Source organism: Peromyscus eremicus, chromosome 8a (assembly GCF_949786415.1).
Source record: "Peromyscus eremicus chromosome 8a, PerEre_H2_v1, whole genome shotgun sequence".
In the NCBI taxonomy this organism is placed as follows: Eukaryota; Metazoa; Chordata; class Mammalia; order Rodentia; family Cricetidae; genus Peromyscus; species Peromyscus eremicus.
In genome coordinates, this window is record NC_081423.1 from 100,225,976 (window position 1) to 100,239,573 (window position 13,598).

The following is a 13,598-nucleotide window of genomic DNA, read 5'->3' on the forward strand; positions in this document are numbered from 1 at the left end:
TGATTAGGCATTTGATTACAAGCACGACAACACACCTATGGAAAAGCCAGAATTAATAAGAAATCCCGACTACACAGACACTCAGAATCTGCAGAACAGCTCTCCTTTTGATCTTCAATATTGGAAAACTAGCTTAAACTCCAGAGTTTAAACCAAAAATCACTGACATGTGGCTCTTGGGCTCCCAAGCACCAGATGCACTGATGAAAGTTGGTCTTTTTTCTTTACGTCACCTTTAAATTTTTGTATTTATTTTGTTTGTGTGCACCCACATGATGTGCATGCATGGGTGTGGAGTCAGTTCTCTATCCCCTTTACACAGGTTAAGAGACTGAACTCAGGCCAGCAGGTTTACCCAGCAAACACCTTTGTGTGCTGAGCCATCTTGTCCGCCCTTACACGTCACCTTTACGGGCATTCTTCATGTTTTAAGCTTCATCAGATGATGGTGTTGCTTGTTTACTCAAAACCACGGTATCCCATTGTCCACTCAGATAGAGCATCTCCAAACGAGGCACGATTCTCTAGCTCAGGATGGGCAGATCAGGACTCCATGAAAAGAACTAAGCCCAGTGAACAGAGAGCTGGTTTTCTTAAGTTCACCAGCTGAGTGTTCTCAGTGCCTAGCTGCTGACACCGCGGGGGGTCTCCGGTCCACTGGGACTGTGATAACCCACAGGACATTAAGCAAACAGTATCCTGAATTCTACGTATGTGTGCTGGCACCAAAAGACACATGAAGGAAGTAGACTATGATATTAATTGTGGTTCTCTCTGGGTTGCTGATCATGGGAAATCTGCTTTCTTCATGCCTTTCCATCTTTTGCTAGTTTACTGCAATAAACATACATTGCTGGATAGTGAGATGACTCGACAGGCACAGGGACTTGCAGCTAAGCAGACCGTCTAAACTCAATCCCCTGGACCCACACAGTAGGACAGAGCTAGCTCCACAAAGTTGTCCTGATTGCTACATGTGTGCTGAGGCACATGTGCTCACTTCCACTAAATAAATAAATAAATAAATGTAATTTTTAAAATAAAAAAAAAATTCACTTAGAACCAGGAAAAGGCCAATAATTTGATTTTTTAATTCAGAGATTGTTAGCATTTAGCCATCTGTACTGGCCTGCCCTTAGGTCCTGACAGGATATGTCCTCAGCTGCAACCACCAAGAGCACCCCCTGTGCACATTCACTGCTTTCCTTATAATAAAAGCGGGCCTTGCCCACCTCCTGTCTCTTTCTCTTCCTCCATTCTCATCCCCAGGGACCGTTTCTGCCCTCTTCTCTGTCCTTCCCCCAAGAGCCCTGTTGTATGGTGTGACTCCTTCTTGTCGCTTTTAAAATACAACAGAGATAATTCTCATTCAGTGCAAGGCTCACATCCTAAGTGCCCCATTCACAGTTTTGACAGGTATGCGTGCCCTGGTGACCACCCCAGAAGGCCTGCTCCCATCTTCCCACTAGGTTCTGGTCAGGGCTCCCTCTGACACCTGCCAGAATCCACTGCCATTCCTAACAGTGCGTCCTGGTTTTCATCTCAGCTTTATGACAGAAGTATGTACTATGTCCATGTGGTACTATGTACACACATATGAACGGCTTCTCTAGTCTGTGTCTGTGAGGCCTGCACATGCTCCTGCACTGGATCAGTATGCTCCTCCAATACTACTGAGTAATGGGCCATTGTCCCAGCCTACTTATGCATTCACCTACTGGTAGACAGGTGGGCAATTTCTAGCTTGGTCAATTTTAATAAGAATGCTGTAAATATCCTTGGTAAAGGTTTTTGTGGGCATATTTTCATTCTCTTGAGTAAACACCCGAATTGCTGGGTATCAGCACTTGACATGTATTTAATATCTTTTGATTCTAGCTATTCCAGGATATGTGAGGCTGTGTTTTAGGGTAGTTTTACATTGCTCACCCTCATAGCTAATGATACTAAGTCTCTTTCACGCAAGCATCTTTTTTTTTTTTTTTTTTTTTTTTTTTGGTTTTTGTTTTGGTTTTTCGAGACAGGGTTTCTCTGTGTAGTTTTGGTGCCTGTCCTGGATCTTGCTCTGTAGACCAGGCTGGCCTCGAACTCACAGAGGCCGGGCTCTGCCTCCCGAGTGCTGGGATTAAAGGCGTGCACAACCGCCGTCAGACCAGAGCATCTATTATTTACTGCCTCTTGCATGACGATCTGCTCAGGATCTGTGCCCATCTTCTCGGGTAGTCTACGTGTCACTGCACTGTGTGAGCATCTGTTCTGGACAAGGTCGTCCTCAGACACACATGCTGCAGCTACCTTCCCCTACTTTGTGACTTGCCTAGTTCTTCAGCAACTACCTGCTTGTTGTGGTGGGAGAGCTGCTGATGGTGGCATTGAATCTAGGGCCTCACACATGCCAGACAAGTATTCTACCACTGAATCGCATCCCTAGCCTGTTTGTTTGGTTTTTGGTTTTTGAGATGGTGTCTCACTATGTAGCCCTGGCTGTCCTGGAACTCACTATGTAGACCAGGACGGCCTCAAAGTCACAAAGATCCACCTGCTTCTGCCTTCCAAGTGCGGGAATTACAGGTGTGCAACACCACACCCAGCCTGTTACCTTTTCTAGAGCAGAAGCTTTAAATCTAGATGAACCCTTTTGTTTGTTTGTTTGCTTTGTTTTCACACAGGGTTTCTCTGTGTAGCCCTGGCTGTCCTAGAACTCACTCTGTACACCAGGCTGGTCTTGAACTCAGAGATCTGCCTGCCTCTGCCTCCTGAGTGCTAGGGTTTAAGGTATGTGCCACCACCACCTGGCTCTCTAGATAAATTCTTAATCTACCAATTTCTATGTTTTTTTTTTTTTTTAACAGACAGTAAGGGGCTGCAGAGGTGGCCTCTTGCAGAGGAACAGGGATCATTTCCCAGTACCCACATGATGGCTCATAACCATCCATAACTTCAGTTCCAGGGGATCTGATGCTCTCTTCTGACTTCCATGGGCACTAGGCACACATGTAGTGCACAGACATACTTACAGGCAAAACAGTCAATACATAAACATTTTAAAATCTAAAATAAAAAATGTAATAGAAAGTAAGAAAGCTGTGACCCTAAAAGACAGCCCAGAGGCTGACAGTGCCCTCCTGGCTGCTCTCTGTGGAGGATGTAGCTTCATCCCTAATGGCACTGCCCACACAAGTTTAAAATAACAAATCAAAGGGCCTTATGAAGTCAGACAGGGAGGATTAGGCTTAGAAAAACACAGACACATAGGGAACTAACTGGAAGCAGATCATTTATCGAGTGAGGCAGTAGAAACGGCCTGGGAATTCCATTCAAAGTCACTGACATCTTGTCATTTTACACTGTAATCGTTTCCACATTCTTCTCCCTTAAGCATAAGGAAGTGCAAGTGAACTTGACATTATACCACACACAAGTGGGCACACCAGCCTTCGAAAATCACATTAGCAGCACTTACTAGGCTTTTCTGTTAAACAAAAGTAAAACAGAAAATTTAAAAATTCATACAGAGTGGATAACAGAAGGGGAAATAAATAATCTATACAACATTTTATGAGTACTTAGAGCAGTGTTCTCAACCTTCCTAATGCTGTGACCATTTAATACAGTGCCTCATGCTGTGGTGACCCCCAACCATAAAATTATTTTGTTGCAACTTCATAACTGTAATTTTGCTACTGTTATGAATCATAATGTAAATATCTAATATGCAGGATATCTGATATGTGACTCTTGTGAAAGGATCGTTCCTCAAAGGGGTCATGACCCATAGGCTGAGAACAGCTGACTTAAGGTTTTCAGGTACCTTTGAATTCTCTAGCCGAGTTTTGTACATGTGAAAGGTGTCCTGTGGCCAGGTATAGTGGCGCACACCTTTAATCCCAACACTTGGGAGACAGAGGCTGGTGGATCTCTGTGACCAGGTCAGCCTGGTCTACGTAGCGAGTTTCAGGACAGCCAAAGCTATGTAGAAAGGCTATGTCTCCAAAAAAAGTTTCCTATGTTCAGATCCCTGTAGTGAGGACTCAGAGGAAGGCCACGAAGGCTTCTGTGTATCTGCTAGGACCTCAAGGCAGAAAACCTACTTTCTCCTTGAACATGCCAGAACATGTGGGGAAGGGTGGTGCACTGGGAGCTAGACCCACAAGGCTCACCCAGCAGCAAGGCAGACTCACCTTTCCTCTGTGGATCCCAGGCTTTCAATTTCATTAGCGACTTCTGCTATCTCGTCCTTCAGCCTCTGTAAACAGGAGTTACCAGGATGAGAGCTGCAGACCTCAGTGACACTTCCAAAGCCTTTCACACAACTCCCTCCATCCCAAGACCGTGACACAGCAGAACAACAACAAAGGCGCATGCTGAAACTCTAAGAGGTCAACTAGGAGAATGGATTTACTCAACAAATGTCTCCTGGGCTCCCACCAGACAGTAAGCTTTTTAGGACTGCAAAGGTGGGAAGGCAGCTACTTGGCCCACGGTTCCTGGGCTAGGGAAGAAGTGTTTTAGGCACATGTACTTTGTTAAAAAGGTGTACTCAATGAAGAACAGCCACTTTGGCATAGTCTTTCAGAACAGTCTGCAGTTCCCAAACACAGGTATGATGGAACTCACAGCACACAAGCACCCACACACATGGTTGGCTGGACCAGCAAAGGCTGTGCTGGACCTACACTGCTGCTTCATGCTGCCATAACTGGACATGGGAATGTCCCACTAAATCTGCTGACCATTCGCCCCCAGCATCAAAATCACTACCAGCCACTGCCTTCACTCAGTCTTGTAAGGGAGGGACTGTCTCCATGCAGAGGGGAGGGTGAAAGCTCCTCCATATTCCTAGCAGTTACCAGAGACTTGGGGGGAAAAACATCCAAACAGTCCCAAGTCACCAACAGCAAGCAGGCCTGTCCTCTCTCTCACTGTGCTGAGGTTCCAGGCCCTCCTTTCCTCACCCCTGAAATCTTAGAAAGATCCAGCTGCTCAGAGGGAAAATAACCCACCACAGGGCTCCTGGGCCCTCTTTCCAGCACAGCCTTTGTCATGAAAAGGAACTTGGACAAACATCAACACTGCTGTCTACAATCCCAGCCATCCGCAGGGATCACCCTGTAAAGAACGGGAAGGTGTGAGGGAGCTGTTGTTCTCATCCTGTGACCAGGAAAGAGAGAAGTAAAGGAACCAGAGCTGCAGCCCATGCCCTCAGCTGGTGAGGAGCAGTCAGGACCCACAGAAGGTGCCAGCAAACCTGAGCCAAAACAGTGCCCAGCGTCACTCAAGCTCTGACAAGCAGCAGCAGGGCAGGCCTTCTGAGACTCCACCTTCTGGTCAGTCACAGGCAGCCACTAACACCTACACTTTGGTCAGAGCTGTGGGAGCACCAGCCCTTAAGGGCACCTTGTGTTCCTACATTGGCCAGCCTCCCAGCACCCTCCAACCTGAATGTCAGCCAGCAGCTCCTGCTTCCTCCGCCGGATGTTCTCCAGTTCTTGACGCTCTTCTGCAGTCAGGTCACTAGGAACTGCAAAGAGAGACATGTCACCAAGAAAGCATTTCCCCCCCCCACACACAAAATAATAATAATAATAATAATAATAATAATAATAATAATAATAAAATAAAAAATTCAAAGACTCGTAGGTAAAACATGACCAAGAAAGAAGCCAGAAGCCAACTTCGGACATGATAGCTGCTGGGAATCACTCTGGCAGGTTTGGGAAGAGAGGTGGGACCTTCAGCTCTTAGACAGCTGAGCAAGGACAGCTCCAAAGGGAGAACAGGAGGGAGATGCTACCCCAGTGGGGAAAGGAGAGAGGCCTTAATCATCTGTCAGGCCATTCTGCCTTCTAGCTGGGAGAGGACAGGCCTCAGCTTCCTCCCAGGAGGTCAAAAGTGGAACTATAGCTCCCAGGAGCTGCCCAGGCACCTAAAGTGGAACCCAGAGGTGAAGTGCTTTGAGTGCTCTGTGCTGTTTTAGAAAAAGTTGGGGTGAGGAGTCTTTGTGAACAGAGAAGAAAATCTAGAAAGACACATAGCAAGATGAAAACAGCATTAACTCTGGGGGCTAGGATCATAACACTCTTTTCAACCTGGTGTGAATATTCAGTGTGCTCCTACCATCAAGACACACTCATCATGAACACTGCCATAGACCCCCAGTGACTGGCTCCTCATTCCAAGCACTTCTCTGTCAGAAGAGATGGCCACATGAACAAGCATTAAAACCAGCAAAGTGTCCCTGTTCCCACATCTCCAGTCACCATGCCTCCTGTCCCCCATCCCCACCATTTCAGACAGACTACATAACCCATTCAGTCACATGCTGTCTGTCCTCATGGGTGATCTGAGGAGGGAGTGGAATAGAGATGTATTCCCTTACCCTCAGAGGACACATTCTAAGGACCCCAGCAGACCTCTGGACCCACAGATAGACTGGTTTTGTCTACATGTACATCTACATTGGATGCTTTTTCTGTCTGGCCCAGGCACCATCCTACACTGTGGCCAAACCTTTGGCAGCCTGAGGTACAAGCAGCAAAATGAGTAAACAGTTTTTCACTATTACAGAGGGTCACAGACAGAGAAGGGTAGAGCAGGCAACTGCAAAATTCATCCTGCCACTCAGAATGCAAATGAAGGCTTATGAGTTGTTTGTTTCTGGAATTTTCCACTTAATACTGTGGGCTGCAGATGACAATGGGTAATGGTTTTAACTATGGTGCCTCAAGCCCTGACTGGTATCCAGTGGGCAAAGTGTTGGCTCCTGTTTCTGCACAGTATGGTGTAGGGCACCCACATCCTCAGGATGGGTAGACATATTTCTTCTCTTCTTGAATCAAGGTGCACCCTTGAGCTATGATGCCCAGTGTGACACAGATTGTAAAAGCATAGCGCAGCTCCTCTGCAATAATGCTTCACACTGGTGACACACTGGTGTGATGGAGTAAGGCCTCACACTGGTGACATACTGGTGTGATGGAGTAAAGTGTTTAGCTGACCCCTCAGAGCTGGAATGACACTTCTGTTTATAGCACAGATGGACACACGCTCATCCTGATATGGCATGGCTCTGGAGGCAAAAGTTCACTTTAAACGTATCTATTTCATGAGGATATCAATACCCGGGATCTGATTTGATGCTTATATAGCTGGTTAATCATATTATCAATGAGTCTCCATTTGAGCAGAAACAAGACTAATAAATCCCAGATCCTTACTACAAAGCTGATGGGGGAAAAAATTCTTATCCCCTGTGATGGTATTGTGTTCCCCAAAACATTGTGCACCCTAATAAACTTATCTGGGGTCAGAGAACAGAACAGCCACTAGATGTAGAAGCCAGAAAATGGTGGCACACACACCTTTAATCCTAGCATTCCAGAGGCAGAGATCCCTCTGGATCTCTGTGAGTTCAAAGCCACACTAGAAAAAGCCAGGTGTGGTAACAAGAGCCTTTAATCCCAGGAAGTGATGGCAGGAAGCAGAAGGTATTTAAGGCGTGAGGGTGAGGAACTAGATCCTGGTTAAGCTTTTAGGCTTTTGAGCAGCACAGTTCATCGGAGAGGCTTCCAGTCTGAGGAAACAGGATCAGCTGAGGAACTGGCGAGGTGAGGTGGCTGTGGCTGGTTCTGCTTCTCTGATCTTCCAGCGTTCACCCCAATACCTGGCTCCAGGTTTGTTTTTTGGTTTTTTTTTTTTTTTTTTTTTTTTTTTTTTTGGTTTTTCGAGACAGGGTTTCTCTGTGTAGCTTTGAGCCTTTCTTGGAACTCACTTGGTAGACCAGGCTGGCCTTGAACTCACAGAGATCCGCCTGGCTCTGCCTCCCGAGTGCTGGGATTATAGGCGTGCGCCACCACCGCCTGGCTCAGGTTTGTTTTTATTAATAAGAACTTTTAAGATTCGTGCTACAATCCCCAGCCTGCTAACCTTTATCACTTGAGTCAGAAACTCTGTGGTTGCCTCCAGAATCAGAGAACCCACCCCTCATTCACACGTGACAGTCAGGGCCCATTATCTGCATTTCACATTCAAATTGTGCTTCTCACTATCTGCCTCTCAAGATGTTACTTTAAAAATAAGGAAGGTAGTCTAAAAAGTCAACAAACCTACACTCCTGTAGGGCATCAGTAGTCTCTCTGACAGGAACCTGGGACTCAGAAGGCAATGTCATGAGAACAGAGGCCTTCTTGGGAGTCTTGGATGCCATCGTATCTCTGGTACCTCGCCACGGGGCTCTATGTGCCAAAGAACTGGAATATACACCTATCCCCAAGCAAACAAGAATGGATTAGCTGCTGGTAAGTAAGCTATCTGATGGGTAGTTGACCCAGTTGGGATGGGAGCCCTTGGTGCTGATGCCTGGAGACCTGACAGTCCCTGTGGCAAAGGTTCCTCCTGCTCCAAGTAAGCAAAGCCCCTAAGTCCTAAGACCCAACCCCCTCACAGCCTTCCCACCTGTCCCTAAGCTTCTCTCTTACAGTTACACCTGCAGTGGGAAAGAGTAAGACCACAAACAAACAAACAGATCCTATAGTGAACAGAAAACTCTGCGCTCTAAAAAACCCAGACCCAGCTGGGCAGCAGTGGTGCATGCCTTTAATCCCAGCATCCAGGAGGCAGAGCCAGGCGGATCTCTGTGAATTCAAGGCCAGCCTGGACTACAGAGCGAGATCCCGGATAGGCACCAAAACTACACAGAGAAACTCTGTCTCAAAAAACAAAACAAAACAAAGCAAAAACCCAGACCCTTGAAAAAGGGGCAATTAAAGAGAAAAACAAACAAACAAACAAACAAACAAAAACCCATACTCTTGCAAATTAAATCTTTTTCCCTTTTTCAATCCTCCTATCTAAATAAAACATGTCAAGAAAGGAGTAAAGGACAAATCTATAAGAAGAACAACAAGAAAAGACCTAAAAGTGAGCAGCCAATCAGTTCATTGCACAGTAAAAACTAAGGTCATACAGAGAAATAAATAGAAGCAAATAGGCCCCAAGACCTCTACAGGGCAGGGAATGGGGTTCATCAGCCCATAGCTGAAGAGATCCACAGAGTCCAGTGAGGACTCTGAAGGCCTTCAAAATTCTAAATGAAAAATCCTGGACCCCAATCCTCAGCCGAGAGAGATAAGTCAGAATCATTAGATGTCTAAGTGGCAGAGAGCCAGTCTCCTGGCCACATGTTCTAAAGTGACTTCAAGTGGAGCACAATGCAGGACGAGGGACAGGTCCAACTCAGGAGCCTGAGGATGGCAAACAACTGGGCATAGGGCAGAAAGCATGTAGAACAAGCTGCCATGCAAAAGGGCAGAGCATGCAGAACAGGCGGGTGTGTAAACTGTGGACTGTAGGAAAGGTATCGCAAAGAACAAAACAGGCTACAAATAGAATGGGGTGTGTAACACATGTCTATAACCCCAACACTCTTGAGGCTGAGGCAGGGGCAGCCTGAGTTTAAAGCCAGCAAGGACTATATAGCAATACTATCTTGGAGATACTGGGAAGTGTTTGTGAAATGGGCAGACACCACTTCACCTTCTCTTAACAAAATGGTAAGTTCTGCAAATAGGAAAACAACAACAACAACAACAACAACAACAAAAAACAAAAACAAAAAAAACACATCTAAAAGGAATACTGGGAGAAAGTAAGTGAGAAGTCTGGGTGGCCAGGGATGCTGGAGCAGCTCACCATTATCTCCACTCTTGTACTATCTGCTGCTTGTTGGCTTTCAGAATCCGTCTGTTTGCAAAGCATCAAATGCTCCCCAAGAAAGAAGAACAGCTCTTATCATCAATGGTGAGTGAGGTGTGACAGGATGGGGCCACCTGAGAGAGAATCAGGGTCCCCACTGCAGAGGAGGAGGACAAAGGAAGCAAGAGCCTGAGTAAAGACCAGGGATGAGAAGTGCACAATGCAGACATACTCATGGGACGTGCAAAGGTAAAACAGAAGAACTAGAAGACTTAGTAAACTACTCAAGAAGAGAAGGCGAGCTGGAGCCTCTGTCCGCCACAGGAGGAAGCCAGGATTCATCCCTGGCTCTGACACAGGAACGAGCCACTCAAGACCCAAGCAGACCAACACCAAGGAGCTCATGGCTGTGGCTGCCTTGGGGAGCAGGTCCCGGAACGGAATGATGGGGTTCCCGTGAATACTCACATGTCACCTGTCTGACACATTAACCCAGGGTTTCCAGGGAAAAGGCCTCTGTGTCCTGGCAGCCACACAAACGGCCAGTTTGCAGTTATAATAAAGACATTAAAAATAAAACAAAAAAGCCATGGCATTTGTTGTCATTTGTTTTGATCCAGTCTCCTGACACTAACTATGTGATCTCTAAGTTACTTCTGTAATAGTTAATAACCTGAAATCAATGCTTCTTCCATTTTAGTTCAAAGAAGAACCAGAATTTAGGAGAAGAAATAAAAAAAAAAAACAAGAAAACAATCTAGATCTCATTTTATTCTCCTAGAATTTTGCTGTAAGATGAGAGATATATAACATTTTAAAGAGTACTTCCCTCTGCAGAAACTCACCAACACCAACACCAAACCTTACCAACACAGCACCAAAGCTTACTAATGAAGCACCAAGCCTTATCAATGCAGCACCAGACTTTACCAATGTAACACCAAGCCTTACCACTGAAGCACCAAATCTTACCAATGTAACACCAAACCTTACCAACGCAACACCAATCTTACCAAAGCAAATCTTTAGTTCAAGCCTCTGTGCCAGAGAAAAAAACAAATGCCAATGATTGCTTCATTTAACACGGGTTCTACACGATTGCTAAGGTGCTGGGGGTATGGAGGTTCCAGGGACCTGGGCTGATAACACAGATGCTGTGAACAATGGAACCATGCTGGGAAGGAGAAGGGAGCGACAGACAAGGGACACTGGGTGACCCAGTCTACTGGACCTGGGGGCACCAGCAGGGAAGGCTATCTAACCCCAAGGACTGGCAGGGTTCAACTGCACAAGAGCTCCGACAGGCCAGATGGCAGAACAACAAACAACTTCCCCTCCCCCACTGCCACGTGCTACAGCCACGCTTCTGTGCCAGGAGGCGGCTAAACCCTTTTCTCTAAAAGAATGGCCACTGGGCAGGGCAGCAGGTTGTCCTTGCCACAGTCTGAGCACAATGGAGACAGCTCAGGAGTCCTCTTGCTACACCATCACTCACCCTTGCCTGTGCCGGAGGGACAGGAACCCATGCTCTAAAGTTAATTTGTAAGGTGTCCAGCCAGCAGGCTGAGGGGACAGTCCTGCACTGGTCTCCTCACCAATCTTTTCCCAGGTTCCAGTTTAATGAAGGGGATTAAAGAGGCCAAACAACAAGAAGCCATTGTGCCCAGCTGTGAAGGCAAAAGCCGTACAAGGGAAGCTCTCATTTATTTAAATGTTGCTGTGCAGATTTTAACTGTAGGCAGAAACTCAGAGCTGAAACATGGTCCAGCCAGCACATACAAAGGAGGACTATCTTAAAGGGACGGTGCCTTCTTTCCAAGCCAAGGAACAGAAATGTGCACAGGATGGCAGGCATCAGTCTGAAGTCCTGCAGTCCCTGCTCTGTTTGTCACAGCTGCCCAGTGGTGTGCCATGAGGTCCCATTGGGGATGTAGCTCCTGTGACATCAGGTTCTATTTAGCAGCCACTGCAGCCACTACTCAAATGCATGGCGCTTACCCAACCCTAGTGGGTGCTGTGAAGTCAGAGGGGTCCAGGCATGCTTTGGAACGCAGGTTTCCTTCTTCCTGCTTTTTGAGATCATCTTGCTCCCCTCACACCTCTCTGCTTGGCTTGAAAATACACTACCTGCCTTGTTTTTAATTATTATTAACCATATTTATTAACCGCCATAATTATTAACCAACATCCACAGAGCCCAGGCCTCAGTGGATAAAAAGGGTCTACATTTAATGCAGTACTACAGGGAGACAGCGAAGAGTGACTAAGAAATGGATCTTCTTGGAGGGCTCACCTTCTCCTCACTGTGAAGAAGGTAAATATACAAAGCATGGCTACCATGGTAATAGCCCCAAACCCAGAGCCCAGGGCTCCCCCATATTTCCATACAGCTCTGCTGTTAAGCTGCCTTTCCTATTCTGGACCTGGACTGAACATGCATATACGTATTTCCTTTCTCTCCTTCTCCCCACTCCTTCCCTGCCTCTCATTTACTCAGGCAAACCTAAGCACAGCCCAGAACTGCAGAGGTGGTAAACGAAGCCCAAGTTTCCCCACATCCTCACAGAGCTGGCCCCCACTCCGAGAGGACAGTGGCTCTCCTAGTTCCAAGAGCACAGATACAGGAAGCTGCTGCTGAAACTTCCCACAGTGTGAAGAGCCCTGAAAGCCAGCAGCACCAGCCACAGCAAGGCACCAACCCTTCCACTGTCTGCCCCCAAGTGGACTTAACCAGTGTGATCTTGGCAACAAGTCCAAAGTCTGTCCCCTCCAGAGGCCTATATCACTTTGTCACCCAGGAAATCCAGGGACTTACACTTTGAAAAATTTTCAAGTACTGGGGCCACACCAATGCTCAGCAGCTGCTCGCCTCTTTGTAAGATGGAAGTACCCCATCCATTGCTGTAACCATTGGGCGCAGAAAAAGAGCTGGAAGAGTTGGCTCAGTGGGCACCCTGATCTCAGTCAGGTCCCTTCACCTGCAGATTCAGCTCACTCGCCTCCTCTCTTGCCTACACACCACAAATACTCACCCAACCTATAACTACTGCTGCCTCATGGCTGGACAGCGGACTCTCCCTTCCTGGAGGAGCAGCAGTCCCAGAGAAGACCTAGAGGTCATGGACAATTTTGGAGTGCATGCTAATGAGGGCCATGTCTATTGGGCACTGCACCCACCTGTGGAACTGCCCAGGGCCACTTGGTTATATCGCCTACAGTCCATACTCACCCACTGTGTGGCCCTGGGCAAGCCCTCTCATCAGTGTGTGTCCCTCACCAACAATACGCTGACAGGCTGCTTCCCAGAACACTCTGCAGTGGAGTATGGCTCTTACACCATAGCGGGGAAAGTAACAGCCCTAAGCCCTGTACCTTGTGGTGAGTCAGAAACAGCAGGGAACGGGGGCAAGGCAGGAGGGGCTGGCAGAGAAGGCAGCAGGTGCAGATTCAAAGACAGTACCAAGTTTCTTATTGATCACTGCTACCTGGCTTGGAGAGCCTGTCTTCCCTCACTTAGAACTCCCCATTCACAAGTGATGGGGTTGAGGCATATTCAGAAAGACTAAGAAAGCAACCTACTTTCCAACCATCTTTCAGGTAACAGCAAAAGAGGAAAAACCCAAAGCTTGATGCTCCGGGCTTCATAGCAAGCCAGAAGTTGTTTCCAGTCCTCGGAATAGTGATCAGGATCCAAGAATGAGGGAAGGTGGACACAGGAAAGGGGTGTCAGAGACCTAGTGACACACTTGCTGCCAGCAGTGTGCTGAGTTCCCACCACAACTTTATAGAGTCTGTCAACTTTAGAGAACCAACCCCATTTCTTCCTTCTGAGTCAAAACCTTCACAATCCTTCTAAAATTTAATACACTATTAGGGGTTTAAAAGGAAGAGAATTCTGATGCCAC

General features: G+C 46.9%; 1 protein-coding gene across 1 annotated transcript in view; it reads right to left on the minus strand.

Annotated features, from left to right (window-relative positions):
- Cyth1 (cytohesin 1) overlaps positions 1 to 13,598 on the minus strand; it is an 88,988-nt gene that overhangs the window by 23,327 nt on the left and 52,063 nt on the right. Inside the window, exons 2-3 of the mRNA XM_059272220.1 lie at positions 5,439 to 5,521; positions 4,182 to 4,246 (exon numbers count right to left, since the gene is read on the minus strand). Coding sequence (XP_059128203.1) covers positions 4,182 to 4,246; positions 5,439 to 5,521 — 148 coding nt within the window. The remainder of the gene's footprint in view (positions 1 to 4,181; positions 4,247 to 5,438; positions 5,522 to 13,598) is intronic.